At 43.8% G+C, this 25,200-nt stretch overlaps 1 protein-coding gene across 1 annotated transcript in view; it reads left to right on the top strand.

The window, feature by feature from the left end:
* Positions 1-6,415: 6,415 nt before the first annotated feature.
* ARMC1 (armadillo repeat containing 1) overlaps positions 6,416-25,200 on the top strand; it is a 28,244-nt gene continuing 9,459 nt past the window's right edge. The window contains exons 1-3 of the mRNA XM_066624202.1: positions 6,416-6,621; positions 14,772-14,968; positions 15,412-15,503. Of these exons, the coding sequence (XP_066480299.1) occupies positions 14,795-14,968; positions 15,412-15,503 (266 nt within the window). The 5' untranslated portion in view covers positions 6,416-6,621; positions 14,772-14,794. The remainder of the gene's footprint in view (positions 6,622-14,771; positions 14,969-15,411; positions 15,504-25,200) is intronic.

The following is a 25,200-nucleotide window of genomic DNA, read 5'->3' on the forward strand; positions in this document are numbered from 1 at the left end:
TGACTTTACACTTACTGACATTGAAGCGCATCTGCCATTTTGCTGCCCATTCTGCCAGTTTGGAGAGATCTTTCTGGAGCTCCTCACAATCACTTCTGGTCTTCACCACTCGGAAAAGTTTGGTGTCGTCTGCAAACTTAGCCACCTCACTGCTCAACCCTGTCTCCAGGTCATTTATGAAAAGGTTGAAAAGCACCGGTCCCAGGACAGATCCTTGGGGCACACCGCTTTTCACCTCTCTCCATTGTGAAAATTGCCCATTGACACCCACTCTCTGCTTCCTGGCCTCCAACCAGTTCTCAATCCATGAGAGGACCTGTCCTCTAATTCCCTGACTGTGGAGTTTTTTCAGTAGCCTTTGGTGAGGGACCGTGTCGGACGCCTTCTGAAAGTCCAGATATATAATGTCCACGGGTTCTCCCGCATCCACATGCCTGCTGACCTTTTCAAAGAATTCTATAAGGTTTGTGAGGCAAGACTGACCGTTACGGAAGCCATGCTGATTCTCCCTCAGCAAGTCCTGTTCGTCTATTTGTTTTGAGATCCTATCTTTGATGAGGCATTCCACCATCTTACCCGGTATGGATGTTAGGCTGACCAGCCTACAGTTTCCCGGGTCCCCCCGCTTTCCCTTTTTAAAGATAGGCTTGACATTTGCTATCCTCCAATCTTCTGGCACCATGGCCGTTTTGAGGGACAAGTTGCATACCTTAGTCAAGAGATCTGCAATTTCATTCTTCAATTCCTTAATAACTCTTGGGTGGATGCCATCAGGGCCCGGTGACTTATTGATCTTTAATTTATCAATGAGGTCTGAAACCACTTCTCTTTTAACCTCTATCTGACTTAACTCCTCGGTTAGGAGGGGCCATTCGGGCAGCGTTATCTGCCCGAGGTCTTCTGCCGTGAAGACAGATGCAAAGAACTCATTTAATTTCTCTGCCATCTCCAAGTCTCCTTTTATCTCCCCTTTCCCTCCCTCACCATCCAGAGGGCCAACTGCTTCTCTGGCGGGTTTCCTGCTTCTAACATATTTGAAGAAGCTTTTATTATTCCCCTTAATGTTGCTGGCCATGCATTCCTCATAGTCTCGCTTGGCCTCCAGTATCACCTTCTTACATTTCTTTTGCCACAGTTTATGTTCCTTTTTATTCTCCTCATTAGGGCAAGATTTCCATTTACGGAAGGAAGCTTCCTTGCCCTTCACAGCCTCTCTAACTTGGCTGGTTAGCCATGCGGGCACCCTCCTGGATTTAGTGGAACCCTTCTTTCTTTGCGGTATACACCTCTGCTGGGCCTCTATTACTGTTGTTTTAAGCAGCCTCCATGCACTCTGGAGAGATTGGACTCTTTTTACCCTCCCTTTCAACCTCCTTCTAACCAGCCTCCTCATTTGAGGGAAGTCCGCCCGTTGGAAGTCAAGGGTTTTTGTTAGAGATTTGCCTGGTATTCTTCTCCCAACGTGCATGTCAAAACGGATCGCAGCATGATCACTGTTCCCCAATGGCTCAGTAACATTTACATCTCTAACCAGGTCCTGTGTACCGCACAATATTAAATCCAGAGCCACCTGCCCTCTGGTGGGCTCCGTGACTAGCTGCTCTAAGCCACAGTAAATTAGCACATCAAGAAATCCGGTTTCCTTATCGTGACCAGAACACAAATTGACCCAGTCAATATGAGGATAATTGAAGTCCCCCATGATTACAACCCTGTCCCTCCTTGTCACTTCCCTGATCTGTTTCCTCATTTCAAGGTCCCCATCTGATTTCTGGTCTGGAGGAAGATAGCACACCCCCAGTATTACATCGCTGCACAAGCCTGGTAATTTAACCCACAGAGATTCTACAGTGGAGTCAGACCCACCTTCAATCTCTACTTTGCTGGATTCTATCCCTTCCTTAACATAAACGGCCACCTCCAACACGCCCCTGCCTGTCCCTCCCCATTATAGTCACTGGGGCTTGCTCCCAGGAAGTGTGGAGAGAATTGCAGCCTCAGAGTCCAGTCCTAGGCAGATCTACTCAGAAGTAAGTCCCATTACAGTCAATAGGACTTACTGCCAGGTAAGTGTGGATAGGATTGCTGTCTAAATGTACCTGCCAATAGCTGACTTGTAATTTCTATACAGTACCTTTAAAAAAAAGGTGTTTACCTGATGCAACGAAACACTTTCAATTTCTCCCACAAATTCTGCATTAAGAGAGTAAATGGCGGCAGTCTATATTCCTATGCTTGCTTCCGCAGGTATAAGTCTCCATGGGGCTTTCTCCCAAGGAAGTGCTCACATGGCATTCATAGGGAATAAGGCTGCAAGCCCATCTATACTTACCTGGGAGTAAACCCTATTGACTGTAATGGGACTTACATGAGGCAACAGTGCATAGGATAGAGTAGTTAGCTCTACTGAGGACCTTCCCCACCCCTCCAGTAAGCATACATAGCATTGCTTGGATTGCAATCCTTGGGATGCAATTGCACAGCATTGCAGGCAATTGCACTTTTTTGTTAATTGCTATTCCTGAAAAATGGTGGGCACCTGCCTCTCCTTCACAGTTGTAAATTACAGAGGCATGTAGAGGGCTTCACCAAAACCTGTGAATACCCACCTTGTGTTTCTTATTGGTTAGCAGAATATGTGACTGGCAGTGGTGCCACAGTCACTGAGTAATGTTCCTGTAGTGAAACATCTTTAATAGTAGACATCCTATGCACATCTACCTAGAAGTAAATCCCATTATAGTCAATGGGGCTTACTCCTAGGTAAGTGTGGGTAGGATTGCAACCTAATTTCTGTTTTCGGTTGAAAAACCTCCACTAGCAGCACAATCTGAGGCATTTCTACTCAGAAGTAAGCCACACTGCACTCAGTGGGGTTTATTCTCAGGAAACTGTGTATAGGATTGCATCCTAAAGAGATTAGATTGCTCAGGTGACATTTCTGTGACTGCCTGCCTGCTTTTGTCCAGAGCTTGAAATTCTAGCTCAATGTCAGATAAATGTCAACATGTTGTGTCCTTGCTCATGAAAACTAGGTTGCACAAGGGAGGAATTATTGTGAACAATGTCAACAGTGTGCCTCTAAAGGGAGGGATGAGAGAAGCAAAACCTGTTACAATGGGTCATACCAACAGAGGATTGAATGATGTATTAGGTTCCCGAAGAGCCACAGTCAGAAATGCTATGGGGATGGGGCCTAAAGGGACACTGGGGAAATCAATACATAACAGAATCCAAATACAGGAACAGCAGTCAGATATTTTTAACACTTTAATTAGATTAAATATTTTCAAGTTCTGTACAATCAAAGCTGTTCTATGAAGTGCTTAGTCCTTGTCTGTCATTCCAATGGATTTGGCTTTGGTGGCTAGACTACTGAAAGGTAGGATTAGGGTCACTACCTGCATATTTGCCCTTACAGCCTCACCAATTAAAGAACTACAGACTTAAAGAACAATCCTATTCATATCTACTCAGAAGTAAGCCCCACTGAGTTCAATGTGACTTACTCCCAGGTAAGTGGATTTAGGATTTCTGCCTTATTTAACTTTTAAAAATAAAGAAAAAGCAAAAGCTGAGCATTCAGAGAAGAGGCCTGGAATACCCATAAGATCATGTCCAGTGCTAATGTCTGGTTGAAGGGGGCCACAGACCCCTCCACTACAGCCCCGTGACACAACCACCTGCCCCTTAGTGGTGCACTGAGTACCAGGGTTTGGAAAGTCCAGCACGGCTTGACTCCAGTCAAGTCACCCCCCTGTGAGGCACCACACCCCTGTGACTCGACTTGAAAACAAGTGATAATGGAAGCACTTTCTGAGTTGACGAGTTACCCTTTTTCAACTCTAAAGGTCTCAAGTTGAGTTGCACCCCCCCTCCCGTTTAAAAAGCCCACCATGAAAAAATATGGGGATGCTTCTGAGGGGTGTGTGCCAGAGTTCTCTTTAAACAGTCCCCTCCCATCTGAAAACGGCAAGAGGGGGTGGGAGGGATTGCGTGAGAGCCGGGAGAGAAGCAGTAAGAGGGAGGAGCGTCACATGCAGCAACTGCAAGGTTTACCAGAATGACCTGATCCTTGGCAGCTCTACTCAGAAGTAGTCCCACTGCAACCAGTCATTCAATGAACTTGCTAGGGCCATGCCATGAATTTCTCCGGGATTGCTAGGAACTGCCTCCCCCACACAGTCTTCCCTCATTTGTCTAGGGAAAAAAACCTCCCTCCCTGAGCTTCTACTGCCAAACATAAAGCAAGAAATGCCATTGGTTCCTTCTTCTGCCCTCTCTCTCAGCCAAAGAAAATATCAAACCTCCCATCCTGCATCCAATGACCATCATTTCCTTCCTATCAGAGATGGAGAAAAGAGCTCACGCCCACCTCCTGCCCAAAAGAAAAACATTAACACTTTCCTGCTGCTTGCCTGGTCTGAATGATGTCCCCAAGAGGTTTTCATGCTGCAAAAAACAGTAAGCAAGTACACCCAGACACAGACAGACTTGAGTCTGCATGCATGGGGATGAATGCCAAGTAGGGGGCCCTTGACTCGTGTTTTTTTCTGAGTCTTCCATGAGTCCGATAAAAACATGCATTTTAGCAACCGGGTCATCTGAGTCGAGTTCCCAACCCTGCTGAGTACTACCGATGCCACTGGTACTGAGAGTTCAGGAATCAACTTGCCAGGTGAACTTTGAAGGGTATAAGCCCTCACTTGGTGCTTGACCTGGCCAGCCTTGATGCCACCACTGAAGTCCTAAGGGAGCTAGGCACCCACATGCTTCTCTGTGGCCACAGTCCTGTGCTCATATATTTTTTTTGTCAGAAAATGATTCCATAAATCCATAGCCTTTTTCAGTCTTACAACAGCCTAGTGGAACAGCCAATTAGAACTTTCAGGACCCCAGTATCATTTTGGTGGGCCTAGTACAAACTTGTCATATGGGCCTCCTCTCATATACATACCACAATCCCATTCCATATACTGTATACATATGGGGAAAAAGTTTCTATTTTAATTATAACATTACATTTTCTATGTTTCTGAAATTGCTTTTCACACTGGGCTTTTCTACCATGCCTCAAACACACTGTTTTTGCTATTTTGATTTAAAGTAACACACAGTCTTTATAATTAGTTTATGAAGCTTGCTGAGTATTTTACAACCTTTTGATTTGTCCAAATAAAGGTAGTAAGTCCCACCATGTTCAGTAGGGCTTACTCCCAGGAAAGTGTGCATAGGATTGTAGCCATAGAGACCAATCCTATCCAACTTTCCTGCGCTGATGCAGCTGCAATGCAGCCCTGAGGTAAGGGAACAAATGTTCCCTAACCTTGAGAAGGCCTCTGTGACTGCCTCCCCACTGCAGGACGCAGCATGTGCCCTGCTGACCTGGCTGCATCAGTGCTGGAACATTTAATAGGATTGGGCTATCAGTCATTTTTGCTTCATTGTTGCTCACCAAAGACACAGCCTCTATAACAAAATCATGTTTATCTCGTTTTTTAAAATGACCTAATCATGAATAAGTTTCATTGTGTTGAAAGGGACATTTCTAGGAAAGTATGTATAGGATGCCTATATTCCATTGAAGGTCTTACTTCTATGTAAACATACAGAGAGGCTTGAGCACAGCACAGCATAAGCACACTTGCGCCATGGGTCTCAAACTTTTAGCACTGGGTCCCAATTTTTAGAATGAGAATCTGTCAGGACCCACCAGAAGTGATGTCATGACCAGAAGTGACATAATCAAGTGGGAAATTTAACAGGCTGCAATCCTACCCACACATACCCAGGAATAAGCCCCATTGATAACCATTACTCAAAGTGTATGCATAGTAGCCTGTTAAAAGTACAGGCCTGTAACAGTTCCAGAAGTTTAGTCACACACCATGGTAGCATCAGCATAAAATATTGAAATGAATGGGTCCTGACCCACACTCTGAGAAACACTGTGCTAGGGCGTAAGTAAATAAACAAATATTCAAATATTCAACATATAACATTCATTCAATATAACAAATATTCAAGTAAATAAAACAAATATACAAAACTATGGGGTAAGAAAAAACAGCTCTGAGTAAGAGCTCTGCATGAGGCTGGGGAACCACTGCTCTTTCAACAAGTCAATGAGTCATGTACCCATCATCAGAAGTTTGGCGTCCTATAAGAGCCTCACGCCTCCAAATCCCATCGTGCAATGCGGCCTCGTAAATACTGTGCCAGCAGGGCTTCCTGGGATTGGTAGTTCCCCGCCTCTAGTTTTTTTAATCAGCAGAGAGCATCTCTAACCCAGAATGCCGCTGAAGTCCAGCTCCCAGCCAATCAGGGAGCGGCGGAACAAGGCGAGCTGTGAATGGAGAGCAGGCGTGCTTGGGTTCAGCCAATGAGGGCGCGAAGAAGGCGGGGGTGCCGGGATCAGCGAGCGCCTGTCCTGCTGGGTGAATGCTGCCTGTGAGGGCGGAAGGCTGCAGCCCGCCGGCCTTGTGACGCGGCTGCCCGGTGCCTTCGCTGCTGAGGAGGCTCCTCTGGCGCGGGGGCGCAGGCCGGCGGAGACGTGGCTGCCTGCTTCTCCCTCTGCGGGGCGGGAGCGGCAGAGCGCCTCCCCTTCTGCGTCCTATGAAAGTGAGGGCGCCTTGGAGCAGCGAGGGGGGCGTGGGGAGGACACCAGTGGGTCGGAGTGGGTCGGAGGGCGGGGGGGAAGGGAGCCTCCTGACTTCCTGACCTCCAGTCTGCTCTCCAAACCTCTCTCTGCTCAGGGGCTGCAGGGGCAGCGCCTGTTCTGAGTGTAGGCTGTGATCCTGCACAGCCTCTCTGGGGGGACTGCTAGTGGGCACAGCTTTGGGGGCAGAGGCACATAGGGATGCTGTGCACGCCTCTGTGGCAGTGAGTGCCACTGACCATAGCATTTGCAGCCAAATCGAATGGGGTTTGGAGCATAGATGCATAACAAAGATTCATCAAGTCACTGGCAGAGGGTTGCCTAGGACTCTGGGAGTGAGTGCCAGTGTGCATAGGGACCTAATACACACTTCTCTGGGAGTGAGTGCTGGTGGCTGCAACCCTAGCCTCACTTTTCTGGGAGTAAGTCCCATTGAACACAATAGGACTTACTTCTGAGTAGACCTGGTTAGGATTGTGCCCAGTGGGTATGGCTTTTGGAGCAAAGGTGCATAAGGTCACTGGCAGAGGATTGCAGGGCACTCTGGGAGTGAGTGTCAGTGACCATAGCATTAGGAGCAGAGATGCATAGGGATCTTACGCACACTTCCCTTGTGCTAGTGACCATAGCATTTGGAGCAGAGATGCATGGGGATCTTATGCACTCTTCTCTGGGAGTGTCAGTGACTTTTGGAGCAAGGGTGCACAGAGTTGGTCACTTTCAGTTGTCTGGTGCTGCTTAGAGGTATAGAACTAGGGATTAGTTTTTATTTTTTTTAAGTGTACACCAGTTGGGTTGTAATTGTATACACTCCTTTAAGCATGTATTATTGTATTGATGTGTGCGAGACTGAGTTTGCAGCACAAACAGAAGATGAAGTCCCAGCTGGGCTATACCTATTTGGAAGTGAGAGAACCAGAACTACTGTACTTAATTGGATATACTTTAGCATAAGCATGCATAAGATTAGGCATAGGATTGACTTGTTTTAGAAGAATTGTTGCTGCTGCGGTTTCTATTTGATGCTTGTATAAATCCACAATGCTATATGATGGGGTGACCAAACCACAGCTCGTGAACCACATGTGGCTGTTTGATATCTAATGTGTGGCTCTGAAAAATATGGCTGAGCTCGTTTTTGTATCACAATTAATATAAAAGGTAAACAAGAAATTTTCAAGCTATATAATTATTTACTGGGTATAATATATTTACTGGGTATAAATTGAGAGCCTTTTGGGTTAAAACGTAAGTTTAATGTTTATGGTCAGTAAGTAAGAAGTAAATTGCTTCTTTAATATTGTGGTTCTCAAACATCTGAAGTTTATCATATGTAACTCTTACATTAAGCAAGTTTGGTCACCCCATCATAGGATGAGGTTCTTTCTTTTTCCTAAAGGGGAACAGCAGCGTTTTCCTCTGGTGTCATATATTATTTTTTTGGTGGCAGGTCTGTGCAAATGGTTGGAAGTAAAAGTCTCATTTTGATCAACAGCCTAATCCTGGGCATGTTTACTATAACATACTTGGAAGTAAGTCCCACTGAGTTCAAAGGTGCTTACTCCCTAGCCAGTGTGCTTTGAATTGTAGCTGTGCAGGTCAGCCTTGAGTGCTGAAGTCTGTCACAGAAACACAGTGAATAGAAGAGGCAAAATTGTTTAAATGAATTGTGTATGAATGAGTGATGAAATGAATAAAGCTGATGTAGTATAGTAGTTGAGATATAAATGGAAACATCTAGGGTTTGAATCTCTACCATGAACTTGTGAGGTGGTCTTTGGCAAGCCATTCTCACTTGGCTTTACCCTTCCCTAGCTGCAATATGAGGATGATAATACTTACCTTGTGGGCTTGTTGTAAAGTCAGCATCAAAATTATACAATGTGATGTGCTTTGAATGTTTAGAAAGCATTATATATATGTTACATTTGGAAAGCATTATATATATGGACATGATTGAGACATACAAAATTATGCATGGGAAGGATAAAGTGGATAGAAAGATGCTCTTCACACTCTCACATAATACCAGAACCAGGGGACATCCACTAAAATTGAGTGTTAGGACAGACAAAAGAAAATATTTCTTTACTCAGCGTGCGGTTGGTCTGTGGAACACCTTGCCACAGGATGTGGTGATGGCATCTGACCTGGATGCCTGTAAAAGGGGATAGTTTCTGGAGGAAAAACTATGGGTTACAAGCCATGATATGTATGTGCAACCTCCTGATTTTAGAAATGGGCTATGTCAGAATGCCAGATGCAAGGAGGGCACTAGAATGCAGATCTCTTGTTATCAGGTGTGCTACCGGGGGCATTTGGTGGGCTGCTGTGAGATGCAGGAAGCTGCACTAGATGGGCCTATGGCCTGATCCAGTGGGGCTGTTCTTATGTTCTTATGTCTTCAGGAGAGAGGATTGATGGATTGTTAGCCTGCTGTCCTCTCTCTCTGTCATTAAGGAGGCTGTTGTTAAAGGACTGTTCAGTTTTTAAAACTGATTTTAAAGTAATGCATTTTTCCCCTTCTACAAGGATCAGCACATTCTTTCTCATGTGCAGGGGCCATTCGTGTTGATTCAAGTCCGTGTATAAAAAAATCCGTGTATAAATAGGCTGGACCTGTATTTTCAGGTCTGATCCTAATTGCACCTTTGATTTGAGTGTCATGCGTTGTTAATTTTTCAAATAGATTACCTTAGTGAGTCTGATGTTTGCTTATTCTGACTTTTTCAAAGGGTGGTAGAATTCCACAAGAGAATACATTTGGAATGTTAGTGCGTATCGTGGTGACTCTTCCAGTCAGGTGGGGTAACCAAGAACTCTGGAATGGTTAACGTGTGTTAGTTCAGTGGCTTTTTAACTTTCCACTTTCAGAGAACCTTTCCCACCTTCACTTCCATGCCATACAACTCTGTGGCTTATAGAAATGTCTGGGCCACATTCTAGGGTTTACAGGAGTTTCACAAGGAGCACTGATCCTGTTGGATTTCCTTGTTTCCTCATGTGAAGTGGGAGCTCACTCTGAAACATAATATCTGTCCTGTGAATGTGCAGGGAAATAGTGATGGGCAAGTCAACTTGGTTGCCATTGCTGGTATTCTCAGTGAAGAATCCCTGATAAGCTACCAAATAAACTCTGATTCCTAGAAGTGCAGCTTGAAACTGCTCATTTAGCTATGTCTTCAGAATTGTAAATGGATTAAGAATAAGATGAATCTTTAAAGATCCTGCTTTCAGGTTTGTATCTAATGTATATGCAACATGGAGAGTGGAATCTTACACATTTTATCTATGTATATTTCAAAGATACAGACTTGTATCCAAAGAAAAACTAGAATGTTTTTGAGATTTTCTGAAATTTCAATAGTCTTTCATGAGTTGACATGCAATACTGTAGTTTTGATTCAGGCCTCAGTGTTTTAAAATACTATATTTGTTATGTATACACTGGAGTCTTGCTGTGGGTTGTTCGTCTCTTCCTGAAGTTTGAGGAAATGCCTGTTCTGGCATCTTTCTTTAGCAATATAGTGATAGCAGGCAATAGTCAGTGAGCTTTACCTTTCCTCTACTCATGCCAAAGTGGTATTTAAAACTCCCTATGTCCCCATGATAAGCTCCAATTTGTAATTTTGGATAAAGGGTTGCAGAATGTCAGAAGTCCAGTATTCTATTCAGAAACAACTGTTACATCCCTATGAAAGGCATTCAAATATAGGTGTCTGAACCACTTACCCAGTGATTCCCTAACTTACTGGGGTCATGAAACTGTTCTTCCACAGCACTCTGTTGTGATGGTACCAGCAGTCAACACTCCTCCAAAATTGTGCAGGATCTCGGGCCACCTAAGATGGCAGTGCCCAGGAGAGCTGGAAGAAGAGACCTCTGGGGACATCCCGTGGCATCCCTGTGAGTTTGCTGTGGTGCTTAAGGGTAGTGCAGCACACAGTGTAGGAACCACTGCATGTACCTATTTTTGAGCATCCAAGAAAATTTTAGAGCAGCAGTACTCTGTGACCCATGGACAACCATTTTGGAAACTCAAGGAACTTTTGAAAGCTGTGTATAACATAGAGATACGTTGTTCAAAGACAAAAGTAAAAATTCCCACTGGGTGAAGCAAGACCTTAGACTAACTTAAAATAAAACATTTTTTGATCCTGATACAGGGCTGGACAGTACTGATAAGTAAGGGTCAACCCTCTCTGTAGTTTTTCTATTTGTGTGTGATATAATGTATACACTTTCAAGTGTGAGTTACAGGTCCAGCCTATTTATACACGGATTTTTTACACATGGATTTGACTCAACACGAATGGCCCCTGCAAATGAGAGAGAATGTGCTGATCCCTGGAGAAGGGGAAAAATGCATCCCTTTAAAATCAGTTTTAAAAACTGAACAGTCCTTTAACAACAGCCTCCTTAATGACAGAGAGAGAGAGAGAGGGCAGCAGACTAACAATTCATCAATCTTTCTCTCTCCTTCGAACCCCTCCCTTCCCCCAGCATGTGAAAGCAGGTGATCATTTTGCATTGGTGAAGGGAGGGGCTGAGTTAAGTGCTGATGATGGATTGTCTTCTTAAAGACTCTTATCTTAGAGTCAAAAGGTCAGCAAGGCTGTTTTTCAATCACTGGAAGAAGAAACTTTGTTTTTTTAAATTGATTTGCTATTGTTTGTTGTTTTCTTTAATCCACTGGGAGTGTTTGGAACCCACAAGAATAATTAGTCTCAACCTGTACATACATATGTGAGCTACTTGGGCTTCTGCCACTTTTTATACTTTCTTTTTATGTGTATCATGTATTTGAATATATGTATGTGGAAGGAAGGTGAGAAATTGGCTGTAAGTTGGAAGTAATGATGATGGGCAACCCAATCCTGAGCTGCCCAGCATGTGGGCTGTAGCAGAGCTGAAAATGGCTGCTGTTGCATCCTGTACACTCAGTGGGCAGTGGCTTCTGGGGAGAAGGAGTCTTTTGTCCCCTTCCTCTGTGTAGGGTGAGTAACCCCACAATGGGGCTACTTGATGACCCAAGGGTCAGCATAGAATCTCTGTCAGGCGGGCAGCTCGACACAGAGGCTCAGGATGCTCCACCCATCCTGCCTCCCTCTCACCCTGCTCCCTCCCCCGGCACGCCCTTCCCACCTCCCCCTGCCCTGGAACACCTCCTCCCCGCCCCCCCATGTCCCCACCTACCTCTCTGTTGTCTGGCAGTTCGCGGGAGTGCCAAGTGGTGTAGCACTGGTACTCCACCAGCACTGAGTTAGCACCAGCACTCCACTGGCGCTGAGTGCCACAAATGTGCAGTGAGCTGGTGCACACTGTATAGGATTGGGCCCTTAGTCCTCTCTCCAAAAACTCCATCTCAGTTAACTTTAAGTGATGTGAGGGATTATCTTGCTATTTAAGGTCTGGTGGTCACTATGTTTTGTGCATCCAGTGCTGTCAGTATGGTCTTATTCTGGCATTTAAATTTAGTGTGAAAGAGATACACTGAGACAGAACATAACAAAAATACCCACTAAAGATGGCCAATATTGTTTGAGTGATAGAATTCTGCACTTCAGATGTTCGAAAAACTGAAGTGTTAGCCAGTGTTGAAGGCTTGCAGATAGGGCTGTTTAACACCCAGAGGATGAGCCTTTCTTTAACAGCTCTGGGGGTGAGATACTTTGCAGAAATGGTGTCTCTCACTCTAATGGTCATTTTGCCCACTCGCATCTCCTGCCTGCTGTTGATTGAAACGGAGATCTCTTGCATAGTGGATAGGCCAAATGGCAGTTTGCCTCCCTAGATGTCTCTCAGTGTTACATGGTGGCTATAATTGTGGATCTGGCAAACTGCTCACCCAGCAGGAATTGGTCTGTTCCTGGGGGGTTTGGCTACTGACTGAATTTTGTGTTTGAAGTGGAAAATCCATCTTGATGAGACCTGCTAATAATTTTTGTATACTCTTTGGCATGTTGTCCTCATTTTCATTGAGAACAACTAGCAATTGCAGTTACCATTGGTCCTTGGTTGTCGTCCCAATATCTGTATTTGCTAAATCAGGGGTGTCCAAACTTTTTGGCAGGAGGGCCACATCACCTCTCTATGACACTGTGTCGAGGGCTGGGGGAAAAAGAATTAATTTACATTTCAAATTTGAATAAATTTACAGAAATGAATATATTAGCGATGGAACTTGTATGAATGAATGAATGTCTTCCAATATATCAAGGCCTATAAAAGGCCTTGCACAAAGCAAGGCTGGCCTTTCCTTTGCTGTCACTGCTGCATCACAGATGTGAAACGGCAAGCAGTGGAGGGAGCCCTTGTCCCACAGCTCACATGAAACAGTTGACCGTCATGCTGAGAGCAGTTGCATCAGGCCAGCGCGGGCTCCAGCAAGTCTCCGGAGGACCAGAGGGTCATTGGAGACTGGGGATTCCCTAAGGACCGGATTGGGAGTCCTTGAGGGCCACAAGTGGCCCCAGGGCCGGGGTTTGGGCACCCCTGTGCGAAATGATCCACAGATCCATTGAGCTTTTACACTTGCTTAGTGTAATGTGTTTTCATCCCATGAGTTAAAAGTTAGATTTTGTCGGCATTCTCAGGTTTCAACCAAATGCGTGTGTAATCTGGGGGCTTTTGAATCCGTAGCTCATATAGTACTGTACTGCCCTTATTATATGGATATTAGAAGTAAGTTTGCAAACTTATTTTCAGGTGACCCTTTATGGGCATGGGCTGATGAAATCCTACGTTTGCTTCTAGGTCCTACTGACGCACTCGTCATAAACCAGGTGGTTAAACTTTTACATGATATTCTTAGACTTAGAACCATATTCCCCATCCACCCTAACAACTCTGTTTCTTAGACAGAATCTGTTTGTTTGTATTTTCTTTTGTCTGTCTGTTTTGTTTGTCTGCCAATGCCTAATAAAGGTTTTTGAATTGAACAAGTAGCAATGCTGTGTTTGGTTTTTAATACATTAAAATGATCATTCTTGTGCTAAAACAAACACCTGGAGAACATTCTTAAAGACTTGCATTTATGAATGTGCTACTTGTACTTTTTGGCATGAGTCTTGTATCTTCAAAAACTATTGGTTTTTTCCATGGTGTTCTAACTGGTGCTTTTCAAGGGGATTGGACAAGTTTCTGGAGGAAAAATCCATTATGGGGTACAAGCCATGATGTGTATGCGCAACCTCCTGATTTTAGAAATGGGTTATGTCAGAATGCCAGATGCAAGGGAGGGCACCAGGATGAGGTCTCTTGTTATCTGGTGTGCTCCCTGGGGCATTTGGTGGGCCGCTGTGAGATACAGGAAGCTGGACTAGATGGGCCTATGGCCTGATCCAGTGGGGCTGTTCTTATGTTCTTATGTAACAGGTGTGCTATGAGAATTTAGGGAGGGTCATTTATTAATAGGGCCAAAGGGGGATGTGAACCCCTCTCCAGCTGCATGGTGTGCCTTGTCCATTGTCAAAAAACCAATGGTGTGCCTTGGCAATTTTAGCACCTTGTCAGTGTGCTGTGAGATGAGAATGGTTGAAAATTGCTGATCTAAACAGCATTTTCTGATAGCTACTTAAAGGTAAACCTGATTGAAACATGACAAACCAAGGTTGGTTATGAGTGTAAACAGCAGTATGAGAGGAAAGTGAATTGAAAGCTTCCTTTAGTACTTAATAGCTAATTACAGTTTCTCATTTTGACTGAAGTTTAGAGACCATGGATTGTACAAATCGCTGTTAGTTAACTAACGAGGATCTGGTCATTGTTAATCAACTTGTTCGAGTCATCATTTCCTGAGTTTGGATGTAATGGGACACTGCAATTTATTGCAAACCACAACAGAGAGCTTTCAATATTCTCCCCCTCCCCTCTGAAAAAATGTGGTGGATGAAGTATATGAACCTGTGACTTGCACTGGCTCTTGACAACAAACTATGGTTCGGGGTTGTACAGTATATAAACCAGGCTTTTTGTTTTTTTAATGGTTATTTAAAGATGGTTTAAAAACCTACATGAGAAAATCTGACATGAACAATTGAAAGCAATTCTCAGAGTCTTTTGTATTACTATAATTGTTAATTCACTATATATTATAACTATATTACTGCAGGATTTTATGTATGACAAGGAGAAATGAATTCCACCATGACCGAGGAGCCTGATGCATTAGCTGTAGTTAATCAGCTGAGGGATCTGGCAGCTGACCCCTTAAATCGACGAGCCATTGTCCAGGATCAGGGATGTCTCCCAGGCCTTATCTTATTTTTGGACCATCCCAATCCTCCAGTTGTCCATTCAGCGCTGCTTGTAAGTATTCTTGGTTGTTTGTTCTTGCGATTTTTGGTAGATTTTCTACACCTTGACTGTCTAAGTGGTACTTTACATTTGAAATATTCAGTATGAAATATTTTCATAGTAAAATATTTTATATTAATATACTAATGTGTTTTGTATTAAAACAAGCAAGTGATTATCTTGAAAGTTGCATTGCCACCGCATTGATCTTTACATGGAGAGGCGATCACTTGAATGAGATCTCAGAGGCATCTGGTGGGCCACTGTGAGATACAGAAAGCTGGACTAGATAGGCCCTTAGTCTAATCTAGCAGGGCTCTTCCAACAACTGCATGAAACCTCTTGCTGATCTTTAAAATGTTTTAGTGTACTTGGGAGATAACTGGAAGAATAACTGAGTGGTGGAAATGAGTGTAAATCATGTGTTCGTTACTGTCGCCTGCGCTTTCTTATAGGCTCTCCGCTATTTGGCAGAATGTCGTGCCAACAGAGAAAAGATGAAAAGTGAACTGGGTATGATGCTGAGCTTACAAACTGTCGTACAAAAGTAAGTGTACCATGCTATCTGCAGTTACCATACATAATAATTAAGGTTTCCCTTAAAGTTCTTTTGAAAGAACTGTTAACTGAGAGTCATTTTATGAGAGTGGCTTGTTCACCCATCTCTATTTTCCCCCACCCCAGTTACCCTAGTGTCTGGGCCTTTAAGGGTTAGAGACTTTTCCTCCTGCTTCTGGGGGCGGGGTAAGCAAGTCTCCAATGAGGCTGATTGCATCACAGGCTGGGTGTTGGCATGCATGGATCCTAGTTCCACCTTCAGGGGTCTTTGAAGCAGCTAACAAAGGCATCAGCGGATGTCTGAAATGCTGAAATTCTTCCAGCATTTGAAGAAGCAATGGAGTAGCCCAGCAAGGAGTAGTGTCTGGGGCCTGGTGGCTAATAGAGACACATTGGGCCTCATTCCTAAGACCAACTCCTTCCTCCTGACCTTCCTCCGAAGTGGGTGAGCTGGGCCCCAGACACCCAATAAAGATCCAAAGATATGCTTGGTCGCACTCAGTAGAATCTCTGATTGCAGTGACAGATCCCAGTGTCATAACTCAAACCACTTTTCAAGCTTTGAGGAAAGTTTGCAGTCAGTTTGAACATCTATGGAAATCTGTCACTCAAAATGAAGAGGAAAAAAGGTTCTGACCATGATCAAGCCACACTTTTTGATAAAGTTTTTGTTTAGGTGAGAAAGAAGTTGAGGGTGGTGGTGTGCTTAATGCTGGCATCAGATCCATTGTATTTATGTAGTTATAGTATCCAATACCTTTGGTCACAGTCGCAGGTCGGTTCTGTTGTGATACAGTGCTGGAATCTGTGCGTGTCCCAAGACATGTGCATAGTTAACTGTGAGCCAGGTGTCCATTCTCTGGAAGGAACAGTGTGGTGAAGATGTATGTGTGTTTGGTTGTATAATGCAATCAGAGTGCATGGTACTTTATGAAATAAAGTGCATAATAAGGCAGGTCATCTTCCCTGCACTAAAAGCCTCCCTGACCACTAATAAAACATGGATGTAACTATCCTGATAATTGATAGGAGGTGATTTCCTTTTGAAGGGACTCATTTGTGGCTTTTAATGTTTCTAAACTGTTTGCTGTAGGTGTGTGGTTAATTTTAAAAATTCAGACTGCGTCATGTTGACAACTGCTGATTTATGTTGTTAGAATTCGATAAATGGAGCGAGTTTAAATCTACTGATGTATTCTGTGTGTAAATGCTTGTAAGTCTTTACACTGAGTCAGAACGTTTTTGGAAGCTGCCTTAATAGTCCTACAGCAGAACCCTTACATGTTTACTAGGAAGTAAATCCCACTGTGTTAATTGGGACTTACTCTTGGTGTCTAGGATTGTAGCCCAAGTGTTGGCAAAAATCTGAGATATATCTGAGCTGCCTATTTTGTTCATACACACGCACGTTCGCACGAATGCTTAGAATGGAATTTATCAATTCCATTGTGCAGGAGCACAATGTCTCGAAATGGCACAGAGATACTAGAGTCAGATAAGCTAGTGTAAACATTCAAGATTCAAATGCCAGTTTACTTACAGTTAACTTTTGGTTTTGGATGAGGTGAGAGCTACAGACTTCTGGCTCTGTAGCAGTGGGTAGAACCACCAGGTGACCCAAAGGCAACTTCTGCTTGCCAGAAGCAACTAGGTGAGTAATTCTTTCAGATCTTGAAATCTTCAAAAGAATATTTATTTTCTTATTCTTCTGGCTTGTGGTCCTGATCACATTTGAGGTTGGCATTGTGGATGTGCAATGGCAGCAAAAGAAGACTTCAGTGTAACCTGTCAAAACTTTGTACAAGACAACATGAAGATCCTAAATACAATGAAACAAGTAGGTTATTTCTATTATTGTGTAGTGTGTCCCTTTTAGGCAGTTATAGTTTATAATCTACATGTAAGTAGATTCCATGTAGATTCCATGTTCATAGAATGTGTGGGTAGGTAGTAGTAGTATGAGTAATAGTAAATAGTAATCATAGATAGCAAAGGTCGAAGCCTAGACCTTTTTCATAGTGATGGCTCTAAAGTGGTGTTAGTGGAACTCTGCTTCTTGCTGCTTGCTCCACACCTGAAAATCTTGTTTTGAGGGTCAGGGGACACTCCAGCAGGGGTGAAGAATGGTGTGCAGAGGGACTGCAATGGAGGCAGAACATGAGAAGTCAAGTAGAAGCGTCTGCTTCACAAGGCACCTTTTGATACAACCCATGATCTTCATTACCATTCTCTCTCTCATATACTTTTAGTACTCGTATATTGCTGCAAATTGAGGTAACAGTAGCTCTCTATGAAGAGGGCAAACTAATGAAAGCAAAATTTTAATTACTTTACCTAGAAGTACTTTCTTTTTGCAAGAGAGCCTGCTCTTGCCAGAATGTCAGGTGGAACTAGCTGAATGAAATCCAGCACAGCATTTCCAATTTATTACTTGCCTAAGATGATCAGTTCAATTAATAGTATTTAATTGCACATGAGTCCCTTGTACATATGGCAAGATGCACACAATTAGTGTGAAGTCAGTCACATGCACACCAGTTAATTACAGCAAATTTAATTGCCTCAAGTTCTAGTGGATAATTAACTTTTTAAAGATGCACAATCTAAACTTTTCTTGCTTTGGAAAGTTAATCTACAGGGATGGGGAGGAGGAAGCGACATAGTGTTATATTATGTGATGTTGTACTAAATGATTGGTTTGGGCTGTAAGTATACTAAGGGTTGTTAGCACTGGCGCAGCCGTGCCGTAAATCACATTTGTGATGGGTCAGGAATAAGCAGGAATGGGTCAGTGGGAAGGCCTGTGCAGTCCCATTGGTGTTGAAATCTGGAGCTGCAGCTGCTGAGCAGCATGGGTGGGGGGAGGGAAGAACAGAGGTAGGGAGGATGGAACGGGGGTGGGGTGGATCAGGCCTGGAAGGTGTGGTGGCTAACGCTCTTCCTAGGCCTGAAAGCCCTACATGGGGCTTCTTGAACTTGCGCCAGCAATTTTGCTTGTGTAGATCTGAATAGCCTCATTTGGCAGATAGGAGCTCAACACAGGTTAAGGAACAAATTCTCATTTTACCCCAAGGAGACCTCTAGTCTGCTCAGCTCCAGCACTGAATACAGTATGGGACATGTGGCCTTCCTGCACCAGCACTGGATCGGATTGGGCTGCCCTTAAACTAAGTTATACTTCAGCCTTACTAAGACTGAAAGATGGGGCTGAACATCTTTCTGACCATGCCATGTCCTAGTTTTTGCTCCTGTAAGTTGGAGAACAACGGTAAGTTGGTGGGCCCCAGTGATGGGTCTCTACATAATACTTTTGTGCTTGATGATGTGGAGGCTCAATCTCTAATAAAAACCTATTAGAAGAGAATTGGAGGTTGTCTTTCTGGATCATATGTCGGATTTTAAAGCTGACTAGGAGTCAGAATTCTTGTCTCTAACTTCATTGTTGGGAATAGCTGTGGGTGATTTGAAGCAAATGTGTTGGTGTTGGAAAACTAAAATAACTATGCTTGATTTTGAAATAGCACCCACACTATGCACCTTAAAAATTGGCTAGTAACTAATAGCTGTTGCAGCTTAATATGATGCATTACTGAAGACACCAATGTAAATTTTTTAGGGAAAGATGTCATATCTGTTTCATATAGAGGGCCGAAGTTAGCATTCATGGCCCTGATGAGGGCTGGAAGTGTTGTCATTAAGCAGAAAGTGAGATCATTAAGCAGATGATGGCCAGAAAGAAGCACTTTGTTTTCACTTAGAAACTCATTAGCTGCAAATGACAGAAGAAAAGAACACGCATATCATGTTCATAATTTCAAGATATGAGAGAGCCCAGTTATAATGGGGGCTGGATAAATTGCTTCTGGGAGTTGCATTCGGCCCTAGGGCCTGATGTTTGACACCCCTGTTTTAGAGGCTTTTGGTTAGGCTCTTTCCCCAGCCCACAGGTGTACACATTTGGTCCCTGTTGCGTATATGCAACATTAGGCAGAAATGGCTTAAGAAAATAGTTGAGTATTAACTTGTTAAAAATGATATGGTGAGTGAGTGTCCGTGTCTGAGAGAAGCAAACAAGAATTTTTAGTGGATTGGAAGCAAATCATAAGTGGGCAACGCCCAATCTGGGTGATCAAACTACTCTTTGAACTTTTTAAAAAATGTTTTAGAAACAGATAAAATAGAGAAATCACCCATGTGCATAAGAAAAGAGAACAATGCCACCTAGCGTCCATCATTGGAACAGATCAAAATATTTAACTTGTAGCTGTGCAAGACATGGCTCAAATGCAAATTATCAAGGTTCAAATGTTAGAAACAGTCTGTCATTAAGAATTATATGCTGACTGCAAAATGACTTGAGCCCCTGCAGAATGTAAAACAAATCTTGACTAAATTCCTAGTCAGGAAGAAATTCATAAACTATTTTAAAAATTTGCAAACTGGAGAACATGTTTAGAAAGGTGGGTTTACCACAGTTTTAAAAACATCTATAAAATGAGAAACTGGGTCATGTAACATTATTTTTAATAGAAAGATGTTTGAGAGTCATGGGAAACTTAAAATCATTTAAAAACTGATGGGCCCTATGAGATTAAGTTCCTGCAGTCTGATTGTAAATTAGGGTACACATTCTCCCCTCCCCTTGAACCAACATTCTTGATAAGAATCTTGGGCCCAATCCTAAACAGTGCGTGCTGACTTACTGCCTGCCCACACTGTTGCAATTGTATTGCAAAGCAAATATATTTGCAAAGAGAAGATGTTTCAGAGCCAATTGATAAATTAAAGATCAATAAGTCACTGGGCCCTGATGGCATCCACCCAAGAGTTATTAAGGAATTGAAGAATGAAGTTGCTGATCTCTTGACTAAAATATGCAACTTGTCCCCCAAAACGGGCACAGTGCCAGAGGATTGGAGGACAGCAAATGTCACACCGATTTTTAAAAAGGGAAGGAGGGGGGACCCAGGAAACTACAGGCCGGTCAGCCTAACATCTATACCTGGTAAGATGGTGGAATGCCTCATCGAAGATAGAATCTCAAAACACATAGACGAACAAGCCTTGTTGAGAGAGAATCAGCATGGCTTCTGTAAGGGTAAGTTTTGCCTCACGAATGTTATAGAATTCTTTGAAAAGGTCAATAGGCATGTGGATGCGGGAGAACCCATAGACATTACATATCTGGACTTTCAGAAGGCGTCCGACACGGTCTCTCACCAAAGGCTTCTAAAAAAACTCCACAGTCAGGGATTTAGAGGACAGGTCCTCTCCTGGATTGAGAACTGGTTGAAGACCAGGAAACAGAGAGTCGGTGTCAATGGGAAATTTTCACAATGGAGAGAGGTGAAAAGCGGTGTGCCCCAAAGATGTGTCCTGGAACCGGTGCTTTTCAGCCTTTTCATAAATGACCTGGAGACAGGGGTGAGCAATGTGGTGGCTAAGTTTGCAGACGACACCAAACTTTTCCGAGTGGTGAAGACCAGAAGTGATTGTGAGGAGCTCCAGAAGGATCTCTCCAAACTGGCAGAATGGGCAGAAAAATGGCAGATGCGTTTCAGTATAAGTAAGTGTAAAGTCATGCACATTGGGGCAAAAAATCAAAACTTCACATATAGGCTGATGGGTTCTGAGCTGTGTGTGACAGATCAGGTGAGATATCTTGGAGTGGTGATGGACAAGTTGATGAAAGTATCGACCCAATGTGCGGCGGCAGTGAAGAAGGCCAATTTTATGCTTGGGATCATTAGAAAAGATATTGAGAACAAAACGGCTAATATTGTAATGCCGTTGTACAAATTGACGGCAAGGCCACCCCTGGAGTATTCCATCCAGTTCTGGTTGCCGCATCTCAAAAAGGACATAGTGAAAATGGAAAAGGTGCAAAAGAGAGCGACTAAGATGATTACTGGGCTGGGGCACCTTCTCTGTGAGGAGAGGCTTCGACGTTTGGGCCTCTTCAGCCTAGAAAAGAGGCGCCTGAGGGGGGGACATGATTGAGACATACAAAATTATGCACGGGAAGGATAAAGTGGATAGAGAGATGCTCTTTACACTCTCACGTAACACCAGAACCAGGGGACATCCACTAAAATTGAGTGTTGGGAGAGTTAGGACAGACAAAAGAAAATATTTCTTTACTCAGCGTGTGGTTGGTCTGTGGAACTCCTTACCACAGGATGTGGTGACGGCATCTGGCCTGGATGCCTTTAAAAGGGGATTGGACAAGTTTCTGGAGGAAAACTCCATTACGGGTTACAAGCCATTATATGTATGTGCAACCTCCTGATTTTAGAAATGGGCTATGTCAGATGCAAGGGAGGGCACCAGAATGCAGATCTCTTGTTACCTGGTGTGCTCCCTGGGGCATTTGGTGGGCCACTGTGAGATACAGGAAGCTGGACTAGATGGGCCTATGGCCTGATCCAGTGGGGCTGTTCTTATGCTCACACTTGCCGCTAGTGCTGACGGAGCACTGGTACTAGCTCATTGCCGGCCAGCAGTGGGCTAGTGCTGGTGGATCAGTGGTGCTCCGCTGCTCAGTGGTTGTGCGGACCACCGGTTGGAGGAGAGGTAGGTGGGGGCATGGGGGAGGCAGGGAGGAGGTGTTCTGGGGTGCGGGAGAAGGTGGGGAGGAGGTGTGACGGGAGGGAGCGGAGCAGGGGGAAGGCAGGACCAGTGGAGCGGAGCTCAACCAGATCCTGAGCCTCCGGGTCCGCCTCCCGATATGGTGGCTCTTGATTCTACGGTGACTCAAGGGTTGCTGTAGAATCGAGTAGCCCCATTGCTGGGCTACTTGCCTTACCTGGGGGAAGGGGACAAAAGTCCCCTTCACCCAAGGTGCCGCTGGTGCTGCCCGTTTAGCACTCAGGATGCTGCAGCAACCATTTTTGGCAGAGCCCTAGCCCCGCGCTTTGGGCAGCATAGGATTAGGCTTTCAGTTTTCTAGATCAATTCTTTACAACCTATATGATGTGGTAGACTAGCAGTTTTTTTTCCTGTGTGTCAAGGACCAGTGTCTTATTTAGTTAAAAGATTTATAACCTGCTTTTCTATATGTTTGAGCCATGTTGTTGTATTTACATAATCTGGCAACTTCAAAAATAATCAGGTTTATTTTGGCACACTGATTCACAAGAAAAGACTCTTGCTCATCAGATAGAACTGATGGTGCTTGCATCTGAGAAAGGACAATCTTTGGTGCTGCAAATTAATCTTCAGAAGTATTAATGCATTAATAATAAATGAATGGTTTGTCACTTTTGACTTTCTCCCAGCTCACTAAAGGTCAGAGATACTTGATAAACACGAAGCTTGGTTGGCAACCTTCAGTCACAAAAGACTATGGTATAAGCCTACAGCACCCAGTATTCCCAGGCAGTCTCCCATCCAAGTACGAACCAGGCCTGACCCTGCTTAGCTTCCGAGATCAGACAAGATCTTATAATGCATGTATAAATCAAGTCAAAGAAAACATAATTAAGAATATCACAGGAGTCTTGCTGTTGGTTACAATGCAACTAGGAAGTGCTTTGCAATCGTTCAATTTGAACATACTAAGCCTTGGGGAGCTCTGTGGAAGGCTGTGCAGGGCTCCATGCACCTCCTGCAGCTTGCAGCAGACCTCCCTTGAGTATAAGTACCCCCACTACCCACGTGATCCTGGAGATCGCTTTGCTGCCTCTCACCTTTCCCTGCCCTGTAAAGGAACTGGGGGACCTTTACACAAGCTGGTGGCTTGTGACCCACCAGTTTGAGTACCACTGCTCTTTCAGCTGGGAGGGAAGGTTCGAGGGGGTTGAAAGCCTTGGAGAAGTTTGGCATGTGTGTTGCATGCAAGAAAGAGGAAGCGGAGGATTGCTTGCATTAGGTGGGGAGTTGCATATCGCTTAGTACAACATGAGATTTGCCATTGACTAGCAGCTGATGACTTGCAGATTGGCATCAGTCCAGAGAACATGCTGTTGAGATGCACTGCTCTAGATCATACATTTAGTCAGGCTAAGTAGGCTTTTTTATCTAATCATGACATGGCAAAATGAATTAGAAATTTGCTTCATTTTTCCCAGCTTGACACTGTTCATGTCCTACTCATACTTTTGGAGCAGAAGTATATTGACATTATGGGGGCAAATGTAGGAAAGTGTTCAATGAAATCTACATGCTTTGATCTCTTCTCTTCCCCACCCCCACACACCATTGTAGGCAAATTGGCTTTCCACATTGTAGCTTTCAGAAACTAGCTAGTGACCTGCACAAAATGTGAGCAAGGCTCTACAGTTGGAGCATTGGTGTGATCACATGAAAGGTGGGTTTGCAAGCTGGCTGTGCTAATGGTAAGCTGAAGAGATGTGGGTGAAGGGAAGCAGTCAGTAAAGAGCTTAGAGGAGGCTCCTAACCTGCAGTCTAAGATCAAGAGGGATAGAATGGAAACTGGAGAGTTAATATGGCAGTGAGTCAAGGAAGCAAAAGGCCTCCATTTCACATTAACTTGGGGTTTCTTGCTAGCTAGCTAGGCATTTCAGTGACTCTTCTTCCCTGAAATATGTCATTACTGTGTTTAGGCACTGCTAGCTGAAAAGCTATGAAGGCAAACTGCTGAAACAGACTCTCATGTGATATGCAGACCCTTCCTGACAGCTTGGTGGAATGAAAAGCAGGGATTGCTCAAGATGCTATTTTAAAAAGGGGCAGCCAGTTTTAATTTGATGTTAGTGTATGTGAAAGATGCCAGACTGGCAGTATTGCTGGCTGAAGTTAGTACCTGTGAGAAATAATAGGAGTGGCAGTGGACTTCCTCCTTGTCCTCATTTCTTTGTGTCAGAGGCTGTTTGTAGCTATCCTGCAGTGAAGAGTGTTGCCTGCTGCCTTGGTGCCTCTGTTTACTGATGCATGTGTTGATGATATAAAAAGTTGTTTGTGTTACCAACATATTAAATATTTTCCAACAATTGTACAGTATTGAAAGTTCTGACAGTGGAAAAAATGCAATGCTTTTGAATTGTATGTAATGGACAAAGGCAGTTTCCAACCTTTCACCATTCTTGAGTGACCCAGAAATGGAGCCAAAGATGAGGCTCCCTGCAAAAGATCTGATTTGCTTCTTGAGAATTGGGTTTAGTCTCCACTCTGTCAATCCCCTAGAGCAGTGATTCTCACACATTTAGCATTGGGACCCACTTTTTAGCGAAAGAATCTTGTCGGGACCCACCAGAAGTGATGTCATGGCTGGAAGTGACATCATGAAGCAGGAAAATTTTTAACAATCCTCGGCTGGAATCCTACCTACTCTTACCCAGGAGTAATTCCTATTTACTATCATTGTTAAAAGTATATACATAGTAGTCTGTTAAAAGTACATGCCTAACATTTCCTCAAATGCAGTCACATGCTATGGAAGCATCAAGTCTAATATAGTAAAAATATTGAAATGAAGGGGGACCCACCTGAAACTGGCTCGCAACCCACCTAGTAGGTCCCAACCTACAGTTTGAGAAACACTGCCCTAGAGTATATTGCTTTATAAGTGAATGGCTGCCATTCATTTCTGTAGGCAATGAGTATACTTAGGGGAAAATAAAATTGGAGAGAATGCAAGGGCAGCCTTCTTCCATGTTAACCTATCAATGTCAAGATTGGAATTGGAAAGTCTCCTCTGGCCCTCCTGTAACCAAGATCTCTTTGGT

Source organism: Tiliqua scincoides, chromosome 4 (genome assembly GCF_035046505.1).
Source record: "Tiliqua scincoides isolate rTilSci1 chromosome 4, rTilSci1.hap2, whole genome shotgun sequence".
In the NCBI taxonomy this organism is placed as follows: Eukaryota; Metazoa; Chordata; class Lepidosauria; order Squamata; family Scincidae; genus Tiliqua; species Tiliqua scincoides.